Here is a 27,232-nt window from a genome sequence, read left to right as displayed (position 1 = left end):
TCTAATCTGTGGGCCCAGAACAACATGCAAATGTGGGGCCACTCGTTCAAAAATTATTAAGAATTTTCAGATGGTGACAGCGAGCATTGAGCTAAGTATGGGGCCCTTCTGAGCATGGTAGTTGATGTGACAACATGGGTTACATGTTCATGAAGACAGCTCTTCAGGCCACTAAATCTGTGCCTTTAGCCTAAAAATAAGATTCAGAGCTGTGTATCCATCTGGACGTCTCAGCCTCCACGTCAACATTTCCTCATTTTTCTGCTCATTTAGGTAAAGGGCGACTCTCTTCCCCCAGCTGCGGAAGCCATGAGTCTGACAATCAGACTTGGCCTTTCCCTCTCCCGGGCCCATCTCTCAAATCTGACCATTTCTCCACTGCTGTCTGTGTTTGCAGGCCATCGCCAGCTCTCTCCTGGGCATCTGCAGTGCTGTCCAAAATTATCTTCCTGCCGCCTACTTTTCCTTCCTACTTCCTTCCTGCTTCCTTCCTACTTTTTCCACTTTTTCAGTCCACCATCAGTTTCCCAAACTGTAAATCCGATCACCTCACTCCCTGCCTAAAATGCTTCAAAGACGTCTCATGGCCTTTCAGATGAAGTCCAAACTCCTTCGTGGGCCTCAAGAGGCCCTTTGCAATCTGCATTTCCACCTTTTGCCCTCTGCCATTTTCTTTTATGGGCTCTTTTCTCTCGCCTCAGTCCTGCCACTCACCGCTTTCTTTGGAAAACCTCTCTTCATCCATTGTACTCCCACTGAGCCTCGGGTCTCGCTTCCAAGGCTGTGTCTTTGGGGAGGCCTGCTCTCCCTGTAGACTGGGTGGCCCCCGTGGGCTCTCCCAGCAGAACCCTGCCCCTCTCCAGTCCCACTGAACTGTCATGCTCGATGTCTCTTTTCCCTCTTGGTATGGAAGCTACTCTAGGCCCATTTTCTGCCCTATCCTTAGCACCCAGTTCCATTCCTGACACGTAGTGGGTGTCAAGTAGATATTTGTTGACCAGGTGAGTTACTTACTTGTTGAAGTGTTCCAAGAAAATGAGGCTGGTGGAGGTACCAATAATGGTGGTCAGGCCCCCAATGGTAGCAGCGTAAGATATGCTCAGAGACAGGCACTTGCAGATCATCTGGTCACGCTGGGACTTGTACTTTCTGTTGAGCTCCTGGTTCCTGGGCCCAGGAATCAGGACTAGTGGCTTTTCCTATTGGAGGAAAATTAGTCAGTGCCTCCAACCCAGCGCGGGCTGTCCCCCACACAAGTCATGAAAATAGGGGCATCATGGCGCAGTGGAAAGACAAATCCCAATCCTAGTTCTACCGTTTACCAACTGGGGCAGCCCCGCTGGGCTGCATATTCTTCTGTAGAATGAAGATCTTATTTTCTCCACAAGATTGTTATAAAGAGTAAGTGAAGTAACGTACGTAAAGCACTTAGAACATTTCCTGGCATTCAACGAATGCTAAGCTATTATTACTTTTGTTGTTAGTAACAGCGTGTTCTGTTTCTCACTTGAACTCCAGCAAAACTGGTTGCTCTCCGCTCTCTGTGTGAATAACACATGGAAGGTGGTTGTTCTATCCAGAGCTGGAGTGACAGTCCTGACCCCGAGAGGACTGAGAAGTAACGCTTAGGTTGCAGGGGGAATCCAGTGTATGACTCTCTCCTCCCTTCCTCATGCTTTTCTCCTTTTCGCCTCTTGGTTTTGCCTCCCCACGCCCCTCCTCTGCTTGCGTATAAGGCCGGCCTTCTGTCTTCTCTCAGGTCCTGTTTGGCCCAGATGGTGGCCTTTCAGGGTCAGAGGTTGCTGACCTCTGGTCTCAAGTGTAGATAAAGAAGCAAGTGCCCTCTGCTCCCCCAGGCCTGGTCTCCCCTCACTGAGTCTTCATGAGACCAAGGCCAGCAGGCCAGATCCTGGGAAAACCATGGCGAAGAGGCCATCTTTCTCAAAGCCCTACCTCGTAGGAGAGCCCAGGCCAGTCTGGACCCTCCCTAACCTTCCTGAAAGATTCATTATCAAAGCTGGAAGAGACCTCATAGATTCTCTGGTCCAGTGGTTTTCCATGATCCTTCCTACTAATGAACATTTTCACGGACCTCCAATACATAAAATATGATGTAGCATTTCATCAGCGTACATCTATTTTGTAACTAAAAGTACACACGTGTGGTCGGGGCGGGGTGGGGGTGGGGCTTGGATTTGAATTGCGATGCTCCTCTCCCTACTAGTTCTAAGGCCTGGGGCACATGATGTGATGTCCTTGCGTCATCTGCAGAAATGGAGTTCCAGACTGGTACCTCACCGAGCCAAGACCGGGGAGAGAATGCTTCGCACGTGCTTGGTACATAAAAAGCGTTTCATAAATGGTGATGGTTATTTATGACCGTGATGGACGTTAAGGAATTGAGATTATCTGGATGGACACAAAGATTTGAAATCAAGGGTTTTAAGTGGTAGCTGCAATTTTATACCAGCTTCAGTATCTATCTTGTTTCTGCGTTTTCTTTCAGTGGAATAGTAAGTAGCAGGAGGATCCTCATTTGCACAGAAAGTTTTCTTACAATCTCAGAATCAGTAAAATATTTGCGTTTTTCCTGAAGCACTTATGAGAAACAGCTTGAACACCTCTGATCTGGTCAAACCCCCAGTTAAAAAAATTTTTTTTAATGTTTATTTTTTGAAAGCGGGAGAGAGCGAGAGAGAGTGTGCGAGCACAAGCAGGGGAGGGGCAGAGAGAGAGGGAGACACAGAATCCCAAGCAGGCTCCAGGCTCTGAGCTGTTAGCGCCGAGCCCAACGCGGGGCTTGGACTCACGGACCGTGAGATCATGACCTGAACCAAAGTCAGACCAACTGAACCACCCAGGCGCCCCAACTTCCAGATATTATGGTTGAAGAAAAAACAGGGGCTCAGATGGTAGAATGGCTTGCTGAAATCAACAGTGAGTTAGATGTTTTATCCCCGTGGCACGTGCAGGCCAGACATGCATGTGGCTGGAGGGCTTGGTGGCAGCTCACGGCCCTGACGCCCTCATACCTTGAAGGCCAACGCCCCTTCGGAAGCTCAAGGCCTTCCCTGTAGGAAACAGGGTCCGGGCGGGGGGGGGGGGGGGGGGGTGAGTTCTATTACCTGGGATCGGTGCTGCTTCTTGCCCTGGGGGCTTGCCATTTTGACAGGGTTGGTGATTGGGGGCACCCCATTCAGGTTCTGCAGCGACAAAGACCATCACACTGTCAGGAAGACGACGTGGTGGCCCTCAGAGGGACCACGTAGTCGCCCCCATGGGCACCCCACGCCTGCGCCAAGTGGAAATGGGAAACCGGAAACCGGGGGAGAATGCGCAGCAGGGGGCCGCCCCACTGTGCCTCCAGCCCGCACCTCCCCATCCAGCCTGGTATCGAGCCGCCCATTTGCACAGGCTTTTGAAACTGGGCAGAGCACGGCTGTGTCCTTGCAGGAGAGCCCGGCTTTCTGGAACTTCATTAGCTAACGATGAATCCTTCATTTTTCTTTAACGCGAAGGAGATGAAAAACAAAAATCCCACCACAACAAAGTCCACAGTGTGGGCATCAAAATTTGGGCTGCCGTACGAAGACGTACAACCAGCTCCGGGGGAGGAGCGAGGCCGTAAACTCGGCTCTCCTCCGTGAATGTGACCCTTTTGATAGTTTTTGCGCGGACTCCCCAGTGCAAGGAATCCCGAGGGTGAATCTGTGGTTCCCGGAGGGCCGACGGTCGGGTTCCCGCGAAAAAGGCCACCGTGCACTTGATGAAAGGCTAAGCCCTCTCGCGACCGGGGTTCAGAGGTACCCAGGCCCTTGGCAGGAGCCCGTCCAGCCCCTCTCACGTCTGGGCTGGCGCGAGCACCTCTCTGTTCTCACACCAGCGGTGCTGCTGGGTTCCAGGCCGTCTCTGTCCCTGAGTCCGCTCGAGGGACCTCCAAGTGATCTTAGAGCACGGAAAACACCCAAAGCCTTACCTTGTCCTGCATCAGAGAAGTGAAGTCTGCAGTCGACGTGCTGGAACAAAGCAAAGGAAACGGGAACACAACAGTGGACCAGACCTCATGCCCTTCCCCGCCCCACCTTGGTGTTCCGCGTCGTGACTGCTCTGGGGTCCGGTTTCCTAGGCTGCAGAGAGACTAACCTCACGCCGGTCTTCCTAGCCTCCCGGAGACGCTGCCGGGATTCATGGGGACACAGCAGTACTAACACTACTCACTAGCGCGTTGTGCATTTGGGGGGCTGGCCCTTAAATACGGACGTCAGTCCTCCTGACGTTGTCGCCACGGATCGCTGGTCCCTGCATTTATAGAGCAGACAGGTGGGCCGGTCTCTGTCTGCCTGGAGCGCCTGGGCCCCCCGCCCCCCAACCACATTCTCACTGGCTGACTCGTGAAGGTCACCGGCTCGAAGGAGACATTTGCCACGTGCTTCCCTGAGGCTGCAGGAGCAGGGAGGGCCTGCACGCGGTGAGAAGCTGAGGTGAGCAAGAGGTTGGGTGGGGGGGGGGTGCGGGGAATTTCTGACACAGCTGCTCCTGTGTGTGCTGAGCCTCTTCCATGCCCGGGGATCCCCCACCCAGCCTTGGCCTTGAGTACAGAGGGAGGTGGGAACTTAACAACAGCACTCCTGCCTTACGCTCAGCGCTAAATGCATGCTTCGGTTTTAGTTCTTTTTTTTTTTTTTTTTTAATTTTTTTTTAAACATTTATTTATTTTTGAGAGACAGAGAGAGATAGAGCATGAGTGGGGGAGGAGCAGAGAGAGAGGGAGTCACAGAATCCGAAGCAGGCTCCAGGCTCCGCGCTGTCAGCACAGAGCCCCATGCGGGGCTCGAACTCGCGGGCCCAGAGATCGCGACCTGAGCCGAAGTTGGACGCTGAACCAACTGAGCCGGCCAGGCACCCGGGTTTGTTTTAGTTCTGAAGGCAACGGGTGCCGTGAGCGCTCTGTGAAGACAGGTGTTGGACACGAGTGCAGGACTGGAGCCCTGTGGCCATCACCCCTGACCAGGCTACCTCAAGGGAGGGTGAGGAGTTGAGCAGGGTTTGGAGGGAAGCATTCTTTGGAGAGGGTTGTTGGCCTGGGAGGAGTAGCGTGTTATGATGTTTCCCCTCCCAACTTCTCCAATCGGGTGAGGAGGGCAGGCCTGGAGCCCCTCAGACAGCCTGGAAGGTGCCGGCCACCGTGGAAGATGGCCATCCTCACCCCACAAATGGCCTGGCCCCCACCAGCAGTCTGCTGAGGGAGTTCTAGGGACAACTTGAGCTCTTTGCTTCAGAGTCTGGGGACATGTATTCAGGTCTGGAGAAGAACAGAGGCAGGGCATGATGCCGAGTCTCTCTTGTCACGGGTCACGCACTCAGAAGGTGGCAGGGCGGGAGCCTTCTTGAAGAGGCCCCACCCAAGAGGCAGAGGCAACCCCGGAACAAAGGGGCTCTGGGGGGGAGTAAAGCGGCAGAGCACAGAACCAGGGGGTGGGGGGTGGGGGGGTCATCCGGGAGCACCTCACCACCGCCATCAGGCCTGGGGCTCGGCAGAGGTCACCTCAAGGGGACACTGTAGGGATGCTGAAGGTGGGCACCCGGCCAGGCCAAGTGAGGGAGCCAGGGCCCAAGTCTCAGAGATGGTATGGACCCCTGGAGAAGTCGGAAGCAGCAGAGGGAGGGGCGGGGGCCCAGACAGTGGGAGGAGGAAAGGCCAAAGAGGAGTCTCTCCCCACGCACTCTGACCTCTGACCCTGCAGGCCTGGTGGGGGGTGGGAGCAGAGCTAGTCCCCACCCTTCTGCGCCCTCCCCTCACATGTGCTGGTTTCAGTCAGTGCCAGTTCTCACGGCCCATGAAGTCACCAAACTACAAAACTCAGTTTCGCTACACGTCCAACTTTTAGAGGCGATACTCCGCAGCGACCCTCGAGGACAACGGTCTGATATAAAATCTCCAAATGAAATGAGCCGTTGATGGATCTGCCTCACGTGAATGTTTGGGGGGTGTAGTTCTCCTTTTTTAGCTTCTCTCCATCCTCACATGGCTCTCTCCCCACTGTCAAGCCCACTACCTGTCACCTCATCTTTCCGTGTCATACCTGACAAGGCCAAGTCTAGTAAGACCACCTCTAGTATCTATAAGATACTTGGTGATCCTCTGAGAATCTTCAGTGACATTCATTATGTGGATGTTTCCCATTAATGAAATGTATTACTCTCCGAAGGACACCAATTCAGATGAAATTCTACCTGGTAGGGGCGCCTGGGTGGCTCCGTTGGTTAAGCGTCCGACTTCGGCTCAGGTCATGATCTCGCGGTTCGTGGGTTCGAGCCCCATGTCGGGCTCTGAGCTGACAGTTCGGAGCCTGGAGCCTGCTTCGGCTTCTAGGTCTCCCTCTCCCTCTCCCCTCCCCCCTCCCCCATTTGTGCTCTGTCTCTCTCTCTCTCTCAAAAATAAACATTAAAAGAAAAAAAAAAGAAGTTCTACTTGGTAGCTGTGTGGACAATCAGACTAGTCAGTCTTTCTGTATCATCCCTCATCACTGCAACTCCTTGTGGTTGAGGGGGTTGCCCTCAGGATCTTGGCAAGTGGTTCCGAGGAGGGAGAGGAAATCAGGACAGAGGGAAGTGTCGAGATGTGAGCCTGGCATCTAAAAGAGCTGTTCATGGGCTCAGGGCCCAGCTTTCCCGACCCCCGGAATAGACCCGGCAAGGCTCTGTCTGGGAGGAGGGCAGCCATACTCACTCTTCATTGACAAAGATGAGTTCCAGGGAGGGTTGACTGTTGTTTACATCGAGACCTACGGTATCAAAGGAAAGCAGACGTGAGATGTGGACGCTAGAGCTGAGCGTGTAGGGCAGGGCTTCCGGACTGGGGCTGAATGGGGAAACCAGGGCGTATCCTGCACGAGGACTGCCCTCCCTCCGCCTGAAAGCATGGTGGGCTGTGGAGACACACAGGCCCGGGGGGGTGGGGGGAGAGGGGTGGTCATAACCGTGGAGTGTTCGGGGGAAAGGGGCAGGTGGTGGCTGATGTAGGAGGGGGAGGAAGAGCCAGGGAAGCAGGGTCACGGGTTACAAGGGCTGGTCTGGGATAGAGGGCAGGGGAGGGGCATAGATGAGGGAGCCTGGGGAGCCGCGCTGAGCCGGGCCGCGTCACAAGAGGAGGGTATGAGGGCGAAGGGGAGGTGAACTCCAGCAAACTGTACTGATGGGCTCGGCCTCTTCGGCGCTGGAGTTGCCCGCCACGAGCTGCTCCTCCTCGGCACTGACCAGCTCCTGCAGCACGGCCTCCACGATGGGCATCACCATGGCGGTGGTGGACGTGTTGGAGAGCCACATGGAGAGCAGCATGGTGCAGCACATGAAGCAGAGCAGCAACCTGGAAGGCAGGGCGGCCGGGGCACAGCGTCTACAGCACGGCCATCTCCCAGGGGCCCCCCCGCTCACTCGCGGGGCTCCTTTGGGGCCTCCTACGAACCCGACGGTGCTGGCTGGAGAACGGGGCGGGGTGGGGGTAGCGTGTGTCCAGAAGGTCCGATTTTTATGTCATGCCTTCAACTCTGTACTCCCAGGGCTTGGCACAGAGCAAGCATTAAATGAGTATTTGTTGAAGGAATAAACCACACGCCACGGGCCAATGGCCTCAGCTAGAAAAAGCCCCTCCGTGAGCAGAGACTAGCCTTGGTAGTAGGGTCACAGGGCATGGACTTACTGATTGGCCAACTCTGCAGCCATTAGCTTGGTGATGACGTATGGGCTTTTTTGGTGCCTAAAGGAATTCTTTTTTTGCCCTTGCAGCCAGCACTTCTACGGGTACCATTACATTCTATGCTCTGCAGCCAAGTCACCATACTTATTAGTGACCAAGTAGAGATTGACGTGTGGAGCCCACAGTTCCGCTCACCGCTTGCCCCACTGTCAACCTGCTGAAAGCACAGCCCCCCGGGTCACCCAAGTGTCCCGTATCACTGCGTTCACTTTTTCAGCTGGTGTCATGAAGAGTCAACCCTTGGAGGAAAACACTAACAAAAAGAACTCTCAAGTGATTTCTCTTGGACGTTGAAAACCTAACCATGTGTGTTGGAACAGACAGGGTTCTCACTTCCGTAAGACAAGGCAACAACAAAGACTATCCGTGTTTATTGCTTTAGGTGGGATCACTGACTCTGCACGATTTGGGGACAGCACATTTATCGAGTGGATTACGTCAGGTGGGCCAAAGTCCTGGTGGTGTTTTTTTGTTTAGGCTGATGGTGTGAGTTTGCCTGCCCGGGACCCCCACCAGCAAGCAAAGAGCACTACCGGGGGTGGAAACATGTGGGGGGATGAGTTAAATAAAGAAGAGTGGAAATGCGATGGGATAGGCATTCTTGAGTTTGACCTTGAGTTTGAGTACATGGAGGTTTTAAAGAGCTCCAGAGTCCCCACGTGACGTGTAAGTGCCATTGTGTGCCTAGGAGGTTGAGTGTGGGGTACAAGGTTATCGCTGAGCCAAGTGGCAAATTAACTTAAATTAAGCTGTAGTTAAGTGGGATACAGGAACATCCTTTTAGGCATAACCTGTATTCGTCTAAATGACCAATGTTGAAAACTGATACCATGTTATTTATTTATGCTCCATTGGACTCCCATGGAGTCCAGGCAGCTTACAAAAACACGTCATGAGAAAGTTGTAAATAGAAGGAGGTGAGACCCACATTCCAAAGGGAGAAGGGTCAGGCTCTTCAACGGAGCAGAGGTGAGGTTAACACAAAACTGTCAATCCTGACTTTCTTACATATCCCCCAAGGTTGGGAATCTCTCTATGGGTGTTCCTGACCACAGAGAAGAGGGCACAGTCGAGGGCACGTGTTGTGATCACAGACGCCAGGTCAGATGCAACATATCTAAGCTGTGGGCTGAACCAGTGATAACAAAGCCTCAGGGTGGATGGGAGGAAACCTCCGTGTCTCCTTCAATGACAAAGGAGAAGACACCCATTTCGTCGTCCAGCCTGTTCCTTGTTATACCAGAGAAAGGTTGAGAAACAATGTACGTTGGTCCATCTTGTTTTACCTCATGGGCCCCTTGTGTTTTGTAACCTGCTGCCCTTACGGTCTAGATTACTCAGATAAATTCTTTAGACTGTGATAATAAATGACACCAAAGTCACACACTCAAATCTCTAGTCTATGATCAAGGGCCCTCTCGCTGGAGAGTGAGGTAGGAGCCCAGCAGCCCTGACATCATCCCCTCCCCATTAGTAGAAAACCAACCCGAGCCGGACGTCCCCCTGTGGCCCAGGACCACTGTCCAGGTGGCCCCTGGCTGCTGGGGGAAGCGCTATGGCCCGGCACCCCAAGGACCGCTTACATGCCCGGCTTGGCTCCAGCCATCATGACCATGCGCAGAGCAATGCGTTTGTGCAGGTTCCACTTCTCCACGGCAGCTGCCACGCAGATGACACCCACCAGCAGCAGCGTGGTGTTCTTGAAGTATTCGGCGGCCACCTGGGGGAAGGCGGCACAGGTCAGCCCCTCCCCCGCCAGGGCCCAGAGGACCGGGCCGTACCCATCGCAACCCATTCTCAACCAGAGGCTGGCACGCAAGGAGGGAGGTGACGATTGTTAAAACAGCTGACTGTTTGAGACTGTATATATAAAAAATAGATACATATATATCTCATATATACCCACATACATATATTCTATATACATGCATAACATACTACCTCGGGCAGGCACTGTTCTAAGTAGTTTACAAAGATTGTTTCAGTTAATCTGGCCAGTCACCCAATAAGGTAGATATTCTTCTGCATGCTTAAAAAATATTAAAACACTCTGTCTTTAATTATGATATCATTTCAAAGAATAAACACACACGTATAATTTTATCTTAAGCCTTAAAAAATTGTTAAAATAACTCTGGGCTTATCCCCGATCTCTTTTTTTTTTTCTGTAGCTTTTTAGAAAATTGTGTTCATTTTTCTTTTTTTAAAAGTTCTTTTAGGGGCGCCTGGGTGGCTCAGTCGGTTAAGCGGCCGACTTCAGCTCAGGTCACGATCTCACGGTCTGTGAGTTCGAGCCCCGCGTCGGGCTCTGGGCTGATGGCTCAGAGCCTGGAGCCTGCTTCCCATTCTGTGTCTCCCTCTCTCTCTGCCCCTCCCCCATTCATGCTCTGTCTCTCTCTGTCTCAAAAATAAATAAACGTTAAAAAAATTTTTTTTAAAAAAGTTATTTTATTCATTTAGAGAGAGAGAGAGAGAGAGAGAGAGCACATGCATGCCAGCAGAGGAGGGGTAGAGAGAGAGGAGACAGAGAAGCCCAAGCAGGCTCCCACGTGGGGCTCAGCCTCACCTGTGAGATCATGACCCAAGTCAAAATCAAGAGTCGGACGCTCAACCAGCTGAGCCACCCAGGCCCCCCTATGTTCATTTGTTTTAATTAGAAAATTAATACATGCTTATTCTGGGAAACTTCAAAATATAGAAAAATTTAAAGGTGAAATTACCCTTGATCCTACTACTGTTATTACTTTGGTATATTTCCCTCAATTTGGGTCTATAAAGATACATAATTGGATTTACACAGTATGTATAGCTTTATATTCTGCTTTTCTCCCCATTGACATCATACCCGGATCATTATCTCATTTAACCTCAATTTGTTGGAAAAATTAATCTTAATAGAAGCATAATGCACCACACAATTTGGCCAATTTCCCTTTATTAAATATTTCGGTTAATTCCTTTTGTTTCAACTACAAATGGAGCAAAGAAAAATTTTCTGCTTACATCATTAACCTTACATAAATATGATAATTTCCTTAGGTTAGAGTTCTTGAGGGTATCTTTATAGCTTGCCTTAAATCTTTAAAAATTCTCTAAAATTTTTTAAAACTTTAAATAACTCTAAATAAGCCCAAAGTTGCAAAGCTCCGAAATGATACAGTACAAGGAATACCTGGGGCACCTGTGTGGCTCGGTGGGTTAACCGTCCGACTTTGGCTCAGGTCATGGTCTCATAGTTCGTGAGTTTGAGCCCCATGATGGGCTCAGAGCCTGGAGCCTGCTTCAGATTCTGTGTCTCCCTCTCTCTCTGCCCTTCCCCTGCTCGCACTCTGTCTCTCTTTCTCAAAAATAAATAAACAGTAAAAAAAACCCAAAAACATAAGGAATACCAACACACCGTCTACGTGTTTTTTTCTTCCTGAACCATTTGAGGGCAAGTTGCATATATTTTAGCCTTTTCCCCTAAATACCTCAGCCTGTATTTCCTAAGAATAGGGATTTTCTCTTCCACAGCCGAGTACCAGTAATGAACTTCTTCCTGCCCCTTCGTGATGAGGAAGTGGAGACCGGGCCCTGTTAAGATGCTTCCTGTGTTTAGGGTCCACAGACCAACCCTTCATGGATTTCCTTACTTGGTACTTCTCGACTCTGCTTTACAACCTGACTTCAAAGCCCGGTTCGGGCCTTCCTTGTGAAAGAAAACTTTCCTTGGGACTCTAGCCTCTGACTCCAGAACATTCCCTGTGGGCACCGTTAATTTCACCCACCACACAGCATGCAGGGCAACATGCTTGCACTGTTTTGTTTGTTTTTTTTTTTCCCTGTGTACCTCTCTTGTCTCTCAACTAAATTTTGGGCTGCAGAATGGTCAAGGACCATGTTTCTTCCCGTATCTCTTAACACCTAGCAGACCAAGGTAGAAAAGCAAATGCTCGGGAAATATTTATCACGTGCAGGAGAATCGTTCCCAACAGGAAGCCATGGCAGAAACAGAGGAAAACATACAGAAAGTTTAACTTCTAATTTAGGAACCCTCTTTAAAGCGGGAAAACGAGAACATTTCTAATTGCAGGAAAAATAAAGACTGCAGGAAACGCAAATATAGTTAAAATACGTGGTGTTGGAAATAAGGAATATTTGCATAATCATGCGGTTAAACTTTGCTAATTGAGTTAACAAAACCCGTGATGTATTTATACTGGGAGGCTGGAGGGAGGAGAAGGGGGTTGTAAGAGGACACAATCCTCATCTGCTGTAATCAGAAGGCATCTAATAACGTCTACAAGCGATAACTCAAGAGTTAATATAAGATTATCGAGTAAGAATAGTATTCAGTTCGGGGTGTCTGGGTGGTGCAGTCGGTTGATCGTCCGACTTCGGCTCAGGTCATGATCTCGCGGTTGACGAGTTCGAGCCCCGCGTTGTTGGGCTCTGACAGCTCAGAGCCTGGAGCCTGCTTCAGGTTCTGTGTCTCCCTCTCTCTCTGCCCCTCCCCTGCTCATGCTCTCTGTCTCAAAAATAAATAAACGTTACAAAAAAAAAAAAAAAAAAAAGAGTACAGTGCCCCAGAAGAAGCAGTTATCAAAGATGAAACCCTGGATGAGGGGGAGGTGGGACTTGGGGGAGAGGGTATAGTAAGGGAGGGGTGGGGAACGCAGCTGCTGGTTTTGCATGATGAGTTTTTCAGTATTATTTGATTTTTCTTTTTCTTTTCTTTGTTAACATTTATTTAATGTTAGAGAGAGAGAGACAGAGTGTATGTGGGGGAGTGGCAGAGAGAGAGGGAGACACAGAATCCGAAGCAGGCTCCAGGCTCTGAGCTGTCGGCACAGAGGCAGGGCTCGAACTCACAAACCGGGAGATCGTGACCTGAACCAAAGTCCCACGCTCAACCGACTCAGCCACCCAGGCACCCCATTATTATTAGATTTTAAACTCTGTTAACACTTTGACAACATAAAAGCCAAAATAAAGCAGTAGGTTCCATTTCTCTCCCCACCCCCCACCTTTTCCCCCACGGAGATGTCCCTGTGTGCCACTGATGAGGTTTGTGTGGGAGGAGAAGGGCCATTGGCCCTCTACGTGACCATTTCCTGGAGGAGCCCTCCACTTCTGCTTAATCTAATTCTTTTTTTTTTTTTAATTTTTATTTATTTTTGAGAGAGAGAGAGAGAGAGAGGCAGGGCGTGAATGGGGGAGGAGCAGAGAGAGAGGGAGACGCGGTCTGAGGCAGGCTCCAGGCTCTGAGCTGTCAGCACAGACCCCGATGTGGGTCTCGAACCCACAAACCGTGAGATCATGGCCTGAGCCGAAGTCGGATGCTTAACTGACTGAGCCACCCAGGCGCCCCTGCTTAATCTGGTTCTTGTTCCCAAACCCAATCCTCAGATGGCACTGTTACTAAAGCTTCCTGAGGGCAGAGAAGGCTCCCTGCTCTGCTTGGCTGGTGACTCTAGGGCACAGTCCCCTCTGGGGCTGGCAGGTCGGCCTCTGGGCTGTGTGAGCATAGTCGAAGACGCTGCCCCCTAGCGGGAGGTGGAAGAACTGCGAGGATGCCTGAGGGCATGGCTGGAAGTGGGGGCGAGTTGGGGGGGGGGGGGGATGTTACCTACGACCTTTCTCATGGCACCCTGACCTTCCCAGGAGCTAGGAGGCAGTTCTGGGGCAGAACCCGTCTTTTCTTTAACTCTGTCTGCCGAGGAGGGAAACCCACAGAAGACAGGAGACAGTAGTCCTGGGTCACGATCCTTCCACTGGCCCCCTCCATGGTCCCCCCACTCGAGGCCCCCTGCAAAGCCTTTAAAAATTCAGCGCTGGGGCACCTGGGTGGCTGTGTCAGTTAAGTATCCTACCCTGGGTTTCGGCCCAGGTCATGATCTCATGGTTCCTGAGATCAAGCCCTGAGTTGGGCTCTGCGCGGGCAGTACGGAGCCTGCTTGGGAGTCTCTCTCTGCCCCTCCCCGACTCGCACTCTCGCTCAAAGTAAATAAATAAACATTAAAAAATAAATACAAAGTCAGGGCCACCAGGTTTACTCTCGCAGGGGACTGGCTGGCAACATTTTCATTTTCTGCCTCTTTGCTACGCATCATAATAGCATCTCAGTGTGCGATGGCCTTTTAGGAGCGCAGAGCCTACAGGACAGGCGGGGCCCCTTTCTCTGGGTTCCTCTCGAAGGGAAGAAGAAAGGAACCAACACACAGAGTGCCCTCTACAAGCAGGGAGTTTGGCACTTTGCACTCACTTTCCCATGTTAGCTCTACAGGGGTCCTAGTAGGCAGGTACCCTTCCTACCTCCCTTTGCAGGTGAGGAGGCGGACGCAGAGAGGTTCGGGAAGTCTTCCAAGGTCACAGCATGAGGGGCAGCGTCTGGATATCAGTCCATATCCGTCTGAATCCAAAACTACTACACTCGGGGTGGGCCTGTTGGACACCGGGCATCTAATTCAACTCTAGGGGAGTTTTCTTGGTCTCCCTGATGGCGTGGGCAGGCGCACGTTTCCGTCTCCATTCATAGTCACGGTCCTGAAGCTGGCCCCGAATAGCGAGGCCTGGGCCAATGTAAGCCCCGGGCCCAGCGTTAGCGGGATCTGAGGGCTCCAGGGTCAGCCAGAACTCAGCTGTGTGACCCCAGGTAAGTTATTCAACCTCTCTGGGCTTCATTTACTCATCTAAAAAAACCCAAAACCAAACAAAAAGATTACGGGATTCCCTAGCTTTTGTAAAGCTGTTGTAGAGTAAGTGACAGATGCAAATCAGCCAGGAGGGCCCCCCACATTGACAACCAGGATTTCTAGCAGCTCTTCCTGTCGCTAAGTAAGCCACACAAAGACTGACCTGCTCTGAGGCCATGAGCACAGGAACGGGCCCAGGCACAAGGCTGCCTTCTTCCCACTTTTACAAATTAAAATTCCATCCGATGGCGGTGTTTGTTAGCTGTCTAGCCCACAGATTTTTTTTTTTTTCAATAATAAAATCTTAGCTATTCAGAACCCGCAAGGAACACCAGGGTTCCAAGATTCCTGAGGGTTATTTCCATTGTTTGCTAAGCTGCTGCGTTGCTTACTTATGCTTGCTGTGGGCATTCCTCTCCCCACCACCTAATCTCTGGGACTAATATTCTCCGAGTTGGGAAACTAGATAACGAAGCTTGTGAAGCTTGTCGGGATTATTTGCAAAGAGAAACAGGATCCTAAACCGAGCACGGCTCCCCTGGGTCGAGTGCTCGCTTTCTGCGATGTTTGCGGTGGGGGTTTAATTGCCTTTTCTGCTCTGCGGTTTTTCCGCAGCTGGATCCCTGAGCTCAGAGAGCAGAGGTGCTCCTGGTCTGTGTTTTAGAAGAGGGGAGCTCAAGGAGGCTGCTTGGAAACGGAGATCAGACTAGGTGGGTTTAAATGGTTGCTTTCGGGGCGCCTGGGTGGCGCAGTCGGTTGAGCGTCCGACTTCAGCCAGGTCACGATCTCGCGGTCCGGGAGTTCGAGCCCCGCGTCGGGCTCTGGGCTGGTGGCTCGGAGCCTGGAGCCTGTTTCCGATTCTGTGTCTCCCTCTCTCTCTGCCCCGCCCCCGTTCATGCTCTGTCTCTCTCTGTCCCAAAAGTAAATAAACGTTGAAAAAAAAAATTAAAAAAAAAAAAAATAAATAAATGGTTGCTTTCCCTGCAGATGAGCTGTAGACTCCTGGGCAAGCTACTGAACCCCTGTGACCCTGGCACCCCAGCATTTTCAGTGGCGACGGTAACGACACCCAGGTCACTGAAGCCGTCATGACGTGGCCTTAAGGAAGCTCATGCAGGCGGGGTCTTAGAACAGTGCCTGGGTGCCTGGCATATAGGAAGTGCTCAATAAATGTCCATTATTATTATTATTATTATTAAAGAGGTAAAACAAAGATAAAAAGCTTCAAATAAGATTGAGGGTTATGCCAGATGTATCAGCACGTCCAAATGAGGAAATAAGAGAAAGAAATGAAATAAGGAGCAAGGGCGTGCCTGAATACGGAACCAAAGGTTCCTCCAAATTTTCTAAGTGAAGTGGAAGCACATGGAAAGAGTGTCCTGACCCGGGCTGGATGGAGAGGCTCGGGGATCTGCCGGGTGTTGGTCTTTAACTAACTAGTTAATTGTTAGTGAGTTGCAGGTGAGATCCCTTAGGGATGAGCTCTTGAAATATCGCTTTCTTGGAGCACAGAATTCTTTACTGATCTCTAGATATGTTAGGTTTTAAATGTTTGAAATAGTTTCCGTAGGGGCGCCTGGGTGGCTCAGTCGGTTAAGCGTCTGGCTCTGGATTTCGGCTCAGGTCATGACCTCACGGTTCGTGAGATCCAGCCCTGCTGTGGGCTCCACGCTGAGTGTGTGCTTGGGGATCCTCGCTCTCTGCCCCTCCCCCCACTCATGTGCTCTCTCTCTCTCTTTCCCAAAATAAATAAATAAGCTTTAAAAAATGTTTCAAACAGTTTTTATAAAGGGGAAGGGTGTGCGTGGCTCTATTCCTAGACTTTGGAGGAGGGAACTCGGTTCAGCAGCCTCAGCTGGGTGCCCTTCTCCCGAGGAAGGTGGGCCTGCCTCCCTGGGGCCATCCCCTGGAGGGGAGGCCCCAGAGCGGCCCATCCTTCCTGCCTTCCCGCCGGGGGGCGCTGTGGGGGCACTTGCGGCAAGAGAGCGTCGAAAATCCTCAGAGCTCCCTGTGAGGTCGCTATTTCTATTCCCCTCGTTTTCAGGTGAGTAAATGGCAGTTTGCGGACGTTAGGAGAGTTGGCCGGGACTGGTTAGTGACAAAACTGGACTCACAAACTCCGTTCTCCCCTACTCCCAGCTTGGATCCTGACCCTTTCCTCTCCTTGCTCACGGCGGCAGCAGAGACAGCAGGAGGTGTGGTGGGTGTGACTGCGTCTGATGAGCCCCCCCCCCCCCCCCGTGGCACAGGCAGGGTGCCCCAGAAATGCGGACCATCAGCGCTCTGGGGGTCAGCTGGGGGTAGCTCTACAAGTGGTCCCGGAAGGTGGCCACCTTTCGGGAGACTAGTGGTGGCCTCTCTGGCAATGGACTTCTTTTGAGGCTCTTTTGGACATCTGAACGATTTTGCAGTGAAATCTTTTAGACTCCCCGGAGGGCACGCCTGGGTCTGCGCCCCCTCCGCACTGAACTGAGCCCCCAGCCAGAGCCGGAGCCCTCGCTTCTTTATTCCAGCCACTGCCCCAGCGATGCAGCCAAATCCAGCGTGGCCGACTCCTGGCCTTTCCCTGGGGAAAAGAATGCTGTTTCTGCTGGGTAAGTCTGTGTGGGCTCCAACACCCTCCTAATCACCTAATTGCACTCCCCAAGGACGGAGGTTTACAAACCACGCTCACTGCCTCTGAAATTTCAGGAGGCTTGTGGGAAGAAGGACCCAAGCAACCAGGGCTCTGGGCCTCCGTGCCCAATTTGAGTAGGATTTCCTCTTCCATCTGTTTTATGTACTGAGTCTCCTAAGATGTGGTTTAAAGAAAAGGTCTTGTTGCTAGAAAAACATTCTTTGCAAACCCTACCCTAGGGAAGTCTAAAGCGGGGAGATTCCGAGGAGTGTTGACCTGGCCCAGAGGTTGGCTTAGCTCCTGGCGATGCCGACTCATAAAGCACCCCCAGTTTCTTCTCTGGGACCTTCTGAACTGCCCCCAGTGGAGGAAACCAAGGCAGGGGACTGGGTTCTGACTGCAGAGGCAAAGGGGCTGGCTCACATGTAGGGAGTAGCTCTTCCCACAGAAACATTAACTTGGCCTTGAAAGGCTGCAGCATCTGTAGGTTCGTGGTTCCAGGCTCCACCTAAGGTGTGGGTGTAGAGACTCAGCACTGGCCTGTGTCTGGATGGCTGTGGGTGACGGGTAGCTGGGGTTCAGGCAGGTGGCTGGGCCCCGATGCTCAGCTTACATCCCCACAGGCCTGCGTGGACGCGGGGTCAGCTTCCCTCGCGAGCAGAGGCCAGAAAGGCAGAGAGGAGAATGGTATAGGAAATGCACCCCCACCCCCGGTTTAAACAAACAAAGAGAGCCAGGGTCTAGGTGACGGTCAGGAATCTGGCAGGTCAGAAAGATCAGGAACAAACAGGGAAGCAGATTCATGACATTGAACTCAAGTGTCAGGTGGCTGCAGAGGCCCTTTTGTTTTCCCAGCTGGAGCTGCCTTGCTGTCTCTCCCGCCCTGGCAGGAGCCAGAATGTGAAATGGGGCCCTGCGGTGCAGGGCCACGGAGACAGCAGAGGGTGACTGTGAGTGTGTGTGTTGGGAAGGGGAGAGGTAGAAAGCAGGTGTCATCTCTACTGGAAGTAGTTCCTGGCCCTGGGCACTCCGGAGGCTGTACCAAGCCTGATCATTCAAACCCTGCCTTTTAGTGCCCCAGAGGGCCCTCTTGCTCCCATCCTCCTAGAAACAGTAAATCCTAGCTAGGTTGATCGACCCCGGTACTTTCCTGGGCTACGGCAACACATTAGAAGGGCTTAGAGGATTTCCATGGCAGATATAATGATAGAAGTGAGAGTCACGATGGAGGTAAAATAAAGAACAAACCTCAAATCCAGGACTGAGCTCTAAAGTAGTGGCAGGATGCTAACAAGAAGATCGTAGAATCTCAGAGTCAAAGGGCGCTGTGAACCCAACCCCTCTCCCAATCTACCTCTAATGTCGCCGACGTGGTCACCTGGCTTGCATTCCCAGGGGCGGGAACGCCTAGATACCGCGTGGCAGCCCATTTCAGCACCTTCCCTCAGACAGGGTGGGTCTCTCTTATGGTGCTTGGACTCTTTGGACTGGTTTGACCCTTTGAGCCTAGTGCGTTGAGCTGCAGAAGCCAGAAATCACATCTCTCTGGAGCCTTCTCTTTCCTCATGTGACTCACATTCTAGATTTTTGACATCTGGGCTACCCACCACCGCATGAGCTCCTTATCTAGAATCTGATGCTCTGGACCCATATGTGTATTCATTCAGCAGGTTTCAGTATGTGTTGGCCAGTGGTCAAGAGAGCAAGTTCTGGGATCATAAACACTCCTGGGTTCGAGTCCTGGCTCTGCTCCTTAGCAAGTTACTCAACCTCTCTGAACTTCAATTTCTGAACTCCTCTGTGAAGATAAAAATAATAGCCACTTTACAGAGGATTAAGTGATGCAGTGCATGTAGAGGACCTCCCATAGCGCCCAGCATATGGTAAATGCTCAAAATTTTGGCAACCCCAGTGGACAGATGATTCGTACTGAATCTGTACTCAACTAAAAGCCAAGGGTCCTTGTCACACAAACTGTTAACGTTTATCCCTATTAAACTTCATTCTGTCAGTTCCAGGCCATTGTCTCATCCTGTCAACATTGATTTTGTCATCGTACATGAGTTGGCCCATACAGCTTGGAGTCATTGGCAGATCTGATAACGTGCCTTTTATATTTCCATTTGAGCTCTCTCTCCGGTCCGCTGCCATTATGTTACTCAAGATTCTTTGGGTTCAGCTGTTCAGCCAGCACTCAAGTTACCCAACTGTGTTATCATCCAGCCCACACTGGCTCCTTTGATTGAGAAAAATTTTTTTTCCCCTAGAAAATTTGAAGGTTCCAAAGAAAAAGTTAATTTGTATTCAACAGCTTCTGTTTAAAAGGCTACGGAAATGATAAAGCCTTCTAGAAAAGGCCTCAGTCAAAAAGTGGTCAATAGAAAGGTTGGGCACTTGGTGGAGTAAATTTCATTTATCTAGAACATTCCCTCTCGGGGGATTGTGTGAAGCCTCTGCAAGGCCAGCAAACGAGGCATTATCGCACGGGTCTTCAGTGTTTTCCAATTTGGTTTGTGCCTTCTCTCTGTTCGAATAGAAACTTCTCAAGGTCAGGAGCCATTTCTATCATTTTTCTATCTCTTTTCAGCAAGACTGAGAGACGGAAGTCTGAGTTTTGCACCCCACAAACTCTTAACACCTGCTGACCAATAAATCATCATCATGCAAGTTAACCATTTGTATGCCTACATCCAAGAGGACAGTAGGAAACTCAGAAGCATCAGGCGCGACATTCAAGAGGGCAGAAATTATGTGTTTCATTTTTGTCACCTTCAGGGTACCCGTAACATCCCACATCGCACATGGTAGACAGAGAACTCAGAAATAATTTTTCTGAATGTTGAGTGAATGACATGAGGGACAAAAGCCATGGTCCCAGAGTCATACTGATCCTATCCACATGCCTTCCTTCAGGTGAAGGGGACACTGTTGCCACACCAGCAAGAGACCTTGCAACTAAGAACCATTAACCGAGGGTCAGAGCAAGTATAGACCACACTGCATCCAGGCCATAGACACCACCAATCCTAGGGGCTGCGAATCTTCGTGGAGAGAGGACATGTCAATGGTAAGTTCATATCAGGTGTATCTGATGTACCATTTAAAGGATAAAGACATCACACAGGCTCCAAGGGCAAAAAGCTACACTTGGAGCTGAGGTCTTTGGAAAGGCTTCACTGTAGAGGGTGATTGGGCAGGGTTTTAAAGATGGAGGGAATTGGAGAGGACTGAGTCAAGGCAAGGGGCTAGGCAAGCACAAGTGGGCTTGGGGAGGGACAAGTAGGTGATTTGTCTGCAGAGGGGACTCCTGAAGATCCCCAGCCTGCCTCTTCCCGGGGAGCCAGGGCGCATGCTGGCGGAGGGGTGTGGCTGCTGGTTGTGGATTAGGTGTTTGGAATAGGTCTCTATCTGCAAAGTTAGGTGACTCACAAAGGGTCATAAGCCATGTCCCCCGCTTAGCGGCATTTTCCTCTGATCTGAGTTGAAAAAGCCAGCCCAACAGACTCTGTCTGGCTTAAGCCGCTTCCTGTAACCCAACTGTTAAATATCATCGCCAGCCATTGCCACTTTATCAGACAGATGGGGTAGGATCTTTCACCTCAAATGCTAAGACTTGCCCTGTGGCTCCCCCAGGGTTTTCCATCTCTAGCCCCAGCCATGACAATGCCTAATCCTTCGCCAGACAGTCTTGCTTTTCTCCTCACAAAGTCGAGTTATCCTTCAAACCACTGACTCAACAGCCTCATAGGTCTGGCCTGCCTGGCTGTGCCAAGGGGCGGGCCCTTGGACGACCGGTTGCCTAGCAACATCTTTGAGGCTTCCTGCTTCGGGCAGCCCTTGGAGAAATAGGGACACCATCTACTTCAAGGCTAAAGCAAGCTGTTGGCTTTGAGGCTGCTCGCCCTGAAATACAAAGATAGAAATCTTTTAATTAATAGTTAGCTCACTCTGAATGTTAAAGTTCAATTTTTTCTACAACGTCACTCTTTTCTCTGCCTTCTGTTTTCATTCCCTGACTCATTGGCTTTTGGCTTCTCCCTTTTATTATTATTTTTTTATTTATTTATTTTTTTAACGTTTATTATTTTTGGGATAGACAGAGAAAGAGCATGAACGCGGGAGGGGCAGAGAGAGAGGGAGACACAGAATCGGAAACAGGCTCCAGGCTCCGAGCCATCAGCCCAGAGCCCGACGCGGGGCTCGAACTCACGGACCGCGAGATCGTGACCTGGCTGAAGTCGGACGCTCAACCAACTGCGCCACCCAGGCGCCCCTGGCTTCTCCCTTTTAAAGAGAAACGTGCAGAATAAGCTTAGGCACTTTTCTTCAGAAAAGTCGTATTTAAGGTTGGTTGTTCCTGGGGTACCTGGGTGGCTCAGTCGGTTGAGCGTCCGACTTTAGCTCAGGTCACCATCTTGCAGTTTGTGAGTTTGAGCCCCGGGTTGGGCCCTGTGCTGACAGCTCGGAACCTGGAGCCTGATTCAGAATCTGTGTGTGTGTGTGTGTGTGTGTGTGTGTGTGTGTGTGTGTGTGTCTGCCCCTCCCCTGCTCACACTCTGTGTCTCTCTCTCAAAAATACATAAACATTAAGGTTGGTTGTTCTTTTAGGCATGCACACAGACCAAACGACCTATTCTCTTTTCCACAAAGGAAGGGGACACATTGGAGCAACCCCTGATGATTTGGGTCACAGGCTAGCTTTTATATGGGTCCCAGGATGTTGGTGTTCTACCCATCTCCAGGGATAAAAGCACTGCTGATGATTAGGGGATCCTATCCTCTTTGGAACACGTAAAGCTACTACGGCTACTCATTGCCACTAACCCTCTCACCTCAAAACTGAAACGATACAGAATAAAACAAAGAAACAACCAAAACCAAAACCCAAAACACCCCAAACACAAACAAACAAACAAACAAACAAACAAACAAACAACTGGCCAGTTGAGTCCATCTGGTAGAAAGACAACCTATTCAGATGAAGTCAAGTACAACAGTTACAGGGTCGCCGAATTCTAGCCTTGGACTTTCAAAAAAGTTCTGTTTTTCATGGTTAAGGCATCCCATAGGCCCAGCTTCATTATTTCTTCCTCACATCACACAGGAAAGGAGATGCAGCGTTCTTAGTAATAACTCACCACAAAGCTACTTTATGGAACATCTTCCTTCTGGCATAGCAAGCAAGAATATAGACTTTTAACCTAATAGATGAGAGTTTAAATCCAGTTCTGCTACTTCCTACCTTGTGATCTTGAGTGAGTGTCTTAACTCACCGAGCCTCTTTCCTCATCTGTAGAGTGGGAATATTAACACCCACTTGTAGAGAGATCTCAGGGGTGCTGCATAACCGATATATTCCTTCCAGTATAGTTCCTGGTTCCTAGTAGACCGACCAGCAGACATGAATTCCTTTTCATCTTTCTTCTGTGCCTCTGTCCTTAGTCTCTGCCTTTCAATCTTTACTGGGAACTCAAATCAGAGACCAGGTGCTATGACAAGAGTCTAGATAGACCAGGTATTACTGAATGAGGACCATCTTTCCTGTTGCTTCTGGCTTCTGGTTGTGTGTTTCTTCTTTCCCACTTGTGGTAGGTGTGAGTGAGTGCCCTGAAAGCTGACCACAACCTGGGCTTGATATTGACAATTTCTGTTTGAGCTTTTAAGAAGGCCATAGAGAGAAAGAGTGGACAGAGAAGGCAGGTTCTAGGTAGATAGCAGTCAAGGAAAGAATACGCAGTAATCTTGAGTTGGGGAAGAAGGAATCAAATTTTCTTTCTTTCTTTCTTTCTTTCTTTCTTTCTTTCTTTCTTTCTTTCTTTTGAAGGGAAGTAGATGAAAGCATTGTCAGGACTCAGGAAAACATGGTAAGTTTCTTTGTCAACAAACATTTATTGAGCACCTACCGTATATGGGCTCAGGTTTATAATAAGGTTCCAAAGACCTGGGACACTGATTCCTGCCTTTGAGTGCTTATGCTTTAAGTGGGCATACCAAAGACTGACAAAGGTCAACCCCAGGTTACTTGCATGTACCAATCCCACAGTTCCTAGAGGGTTTCAGACTGTAGGAGCAATTGGATGTGACTGATCAAGTAAGGCTTCCTGAAAGAGACAGTTTGAAGGAGACGAAGGCCATGGGCGAGGAACCTGGAGTAGCAGGTGCAAAGGCTTAGTGCTAAGAGAGTGTACCAGAGGGTGAAAAAAAGCCCCCTCCTCAAGTCCTTTGTGGCTCTCCTTTCGCCCTGAGCCCACTTTCACTGGCCCGGCGGCGACCCGAGCAGGGGGCTGGGCCACAAGCGGTCTCACCTCACTGGATCGGAGGACTCCGAAGAACGGGTAAAGGAAGGCAGGCACCAGGGCTGCAGCTCCGAGGGGCACCGCCTCAGACACCCAGTACACAGCAGTCACGATCAACACATAAGCACATGCGGCCTCCTGGAAGGGAAGGGGAGTGGGCGGTTAGCCACAGGGACAGCCATGGCCCCTGAGAATACAAACGAGACCCAGGGGCAGAGGCAGCTGGTACCGAGAATCAAAGATGGGCACGAGGACACAGCCCTGGGTGGGGGGGGGTGTGTGTGTGCAAAGCTGGCCTCTGGTGGACACGTGGCGGGGCCCACGCTTTGGCATGTGAAGTAATGGCTGCTCCTTGGGGGGGGACCGGTGCCTGGCACGTGGTTTGCAGCAGGATGGCCACCAGACTGACCATGTCCCAGCTCTGCTTGTTCTTGAAACTGTGCAGGGCGGGGACCCCAATTAACTGCGGTGCTCAGACCCGAGATCATCCGCTCTCAAGTTGGAGTTCATAGCTTTAACACGGAGCATGATATTTTGGTGTCGAGTTGACGGGGCGCAGATGTTCTCGGCATAGTTGAAAGTAGGGATCGATTTGTGTAACCAATTCAGATGTGAGCTCTGAGACTGGCCCTCTTTGGGGCTGGGTAATTCCTTGCTGTTGGGGCTGTCCTGTGCATTAAGATGTTTAGCATCCCTGGCCTATACCCACTAGATGTCAGTAGCACCTCCCCATCGTGACAACCAATGTCTTTAGACATTACTAAATATCCCTCCGGGTGGGAGTGGGGAAATTTGTCCCGGGGTGAGAACCATCGCCCTTACCATTATCTGGTTCTCATTGCCCTGGGACTTCATTCCACCTGCCTGATGCCCAGGGAGACATCCATGGGACATAGGGGATAAAAAGTGCTGTCTACCTGGAAGGGAAGGGCTGGAAATTTACGAGAGTTTTCCCCAGCCTCCTCCCTTTGCTGGCTATACCACACTGGTGTGCACGGAATAAAAAGGCACAACATTGTTATCAACAATCAGCCCTCCTTAACCTCAGCCTTTAGTAATTCTAGTTGCTCGGGATGATTCTGATTAATGGTGCTGAGAAAGGTCGCTGGCTTACTCTTGGGAGACGTCACTATCCAAGGGCCCTAACAACAGACTTGGAGGGCCACTGTATAGAAGGTGCAAGCTGGCTGTGGGTTCCTCAATTTATACGTAGTTCTAAACCATCTGGGCTCAGGTCTGACCTACCCTGAGGCTGGCTGGTGATCAACAAACCTGACAAATCTTGTTCTGTTTATCTCTCCCTTGGGTTCAGAACAAGCCTCCTCAAACTCTTGCACAAAAGTTACAAAAGGTCGCCATGATCAGTGAGGGGCGTCAGGAGTGATTAACCCAGCTTGGAAGAATGGAACCTTGCTCCCTCCTGATATGCATGGATTACTGCCTTGGGGTTTGAGAAATGGGAACAGGGCCCAATAATTGTTGACTGTAGCTCCCACTGAGATTTCCTCTGGGGCCAAAAGATCAGAGAGAAGTTAAAACTTTTGGAAGTCACTGATAAGACAACAGAACCAGTAAGGGGGGTGGGGGGGGGGGGAAGGCGCCATTGGAAAATAATGCAATTTAGAGAAATACCAACTTTGTTGCAGAAACAAAACTACCCAAAGAAGCCCTTTACCCTACTTGGGCCCACTTATTTCCATCTCTTTTCTGAGAAACAGAATGGCAGGTCTCCCGTAACTCAGCTGAAGATAAAGGGGGCCCTAACGATGGGACAGAATATCTGTCCCTCACTGAGAACTTTCGGTTTTTCTTGTCATAACAGAGCCACAAATTAAGTTAGGGAGGGAAGGCGCTGCAGTGGGAAGGGGTGACAGACCAAGAGAAAGAATGATAGAGAAAAAACTCTCTACCAGGCATCATTTTAGTTTGAATTAGGAAGATTTGGGTAAGCCAAGGTAAATTAAGGAATTAGGATGGGTTGGCTTGGAGGAAGTCAGCAAACCACTTTCATCCAGGATTTTTTTTTTTTAAGTAGGCTCCACGCCCAGCACAGAGCCCAAACCCACCGCCCTGAGATCAAGACCTGAGCTGAAATCAAGAGTCAGATGCTTAACCGACTGAGCCACCCAGGCGCCCCTTCATCCAGCATTATAAAGAACAGGATAACCTACCATCATCCTTTTTTCCTGAACTTTCCTTAGAGCAGAAGAATGGCCAAGAGAGGGCCTCCATTTGGCCTTTCCATATTTCTTGCCCACTTCACCCATGGAATTTACATAAACTTCCTTTTGCTCCTTCTGAACCTTCTCAAAGTTCAATGGGTAAGCTTATATTTAATAACCCCCAAAATCTTGTAAGGTTTGATTATAGGACTCCTGGGACCCCACATCTGGCCAAGGTCTGGCAGGTGGCTCAATTAATATTGGTTGAACTGAACTGGGTTCCTCTGTTGGCTATCAGGTTTCTCTTATCTATCGGAGAGAATATTCTGGAAACCCTAGGTCCCTTATCACTGCCGCTAGTCAGCAGGTATGTAGGGGCGGATGAGTATGCAGGCAGTGCCTTTAAAGGAGAGTGTTGCCAGCTCTGTTTTGCTGCCTTTTATAAATAAAGGAGGAAGCTCAAAAGCTCAAAAGTGGCTTTACCCACATTGGAAGTTTCCTGACTCTGCTACCAACTGATGTGTGCATCTGTTCCTTTTCCATGCTGTCCGGTCACCTCAGTGATGTGCCATTCAGACTTCACTGGAAGGGGCTTGAGGTCTTCTTTGCCGTCATAGATGGCTGTGACGCCTTTCTGCAATTAAGCTGGGGCTTGGGTGTAACTTTTATCCCACCAGGGACACTGAAGTGGGGCTAATTTATGGACGGCCCCCCCCCCCCCCCCCATCCCCTCCTCTTCTGTAACATGGTAAACTGAGTTTGGGCCCCTGGTTTTAGAGAGCTGGTCAGGAAAAAGGGGAAGGTCCTTCTAATCCTTCCTAAAACGTAGCTGTGGCTTGGCACTTTGAAGAATCATCAGAACAGCAGGCCAGGAGCTCCTGGCCGGATCCCTCCTCTCAGCTCCCGCCCAGGGCAAACAGGTCCACTTAGGAATCCTGAGGATTACATATCAGAATCTAAAAGTTTAATGCACAGGAGTAAGAATGGGTCAGAGATGTTCTATGTGTTGGCTTGTCCCGGTGACCTCAAGGTGCTTTTACATCATCGTAGAAGAGGAGCAGAGCCCTTGTTGACACTGTGACACACGGAGAAATCGTCTCTGCAGGGCAAACTGGGTAGATGGCAAGAAAGCTACGCCTGAAAGGCATGGGCCACCCCAGGCTCCATCTGGCTGTCCCGAGGGAGGGAGTCAAAATATCCACCCTCCGCTAACCCAGGTGCCTGGGGTAGTGTTATGTCACCTTTCTTAAAAGGCACTTGTTCTCAGCAGGGGGTGATTCTGTACCCCGGCCCAGGGGTATTGGTAATATCTGGAAGCATTTTTGGCCATCATGGGGTTGGCAGTGTGTGCTGCTAGCCTCTAATGGGTAAAGACCCGGGGTGCTGCTGAACTCCCTACAGTCGCAGGACAGCCCTCCCCACAACAGAGAATTATCTGGCCCCCAAATGTCACTAGTGTGGCTGTCGAGAAACCCTGTTCTAAGGTGACAGAAGGGGCTAGGTCAAGAAAGGGCAATGTCTCTTGGTCTCAGTAAGTCCAGCTTTAAAAATCTCTTCGAAGAATCTTTACAGATCCAAACAGAGCAGAGGCCCAGCTGCCCTTCCTTTTCTTTCCTCTTTAAGATAACACCTGTCTTCCTTCGAGTTTATTGATTATTTTGCTTGCTTCAATAACGGGTTTCTTTTTTCTTCTTGTGGATGCTTCTTACTGTCATTGGTGACTCAGA

At 50.4% G+C, this 27,232-nt stretch overlaps 1 protein-coding gene across 3 annotated transcripts in view; it reads right to left on the bottom strand.

Annotated features, from left to right (window-relative positions):
• Window positions 1–27,232, bottom strand: part of SLC13A4 (solute carrier family 13 member 4) — a 44,314-nt gene that overhangs the window by 14,840 nt on the left and 2,242 nt on the right. For all 3 annotated transcript variants that reach the window (XM_040471871.1, XM_040471872.1, XM_040471873.1), the window contains 7 exons: window positions 23,353–23,481; window positions 9,340–9,476; window positions 7,194–7,366; window positions 6,731–6,785; window positions 3,977–4,016; window positions 3,126–3,203; window positions 1,015–1,199 (listed from right to left, as the gene is read on the bottom strand). In XM_040471871.1, coding sequence (XP_040327805.1) covers window positions 1,015–1,199; window positions 3,126–3,203; window positions 3,977–4,016; window positions 6,731–6,785; window positions 7,194–7,366; window positions 9,340–9,476; window positions 23,353–23,481 — 797 coding nt within the window. The remainder of the gene's footprint in view (window positions 1–1,014; window positions 1,200–3,125; window positions 3,204–3,976; window positions 4,017–6,730; window positions 6,786–7,193; window positions 7,367–9,339; window positions 9,477–23,352; window positions 23,482–27,232) is intronic.

Source organism: Herpailurus yagouaroundi, unplaced genomic scaffold, assembly GCF_014898765.1.
Source record: "Herpailurus yagouaroundi ecotype Mexico unplaced genomic scaffold, PumYag 100, whole genome shotgun sequence".
Lineage (NCBI taxonomy): Eukaryota > Metazoa > Chordata > Mammalia > Carnivora > Felidae > Herpailurus > Herpailurus yagouaroundi.
This window is presented reverse-complemented; position numbering and strand designations above follow the sequence as displayed.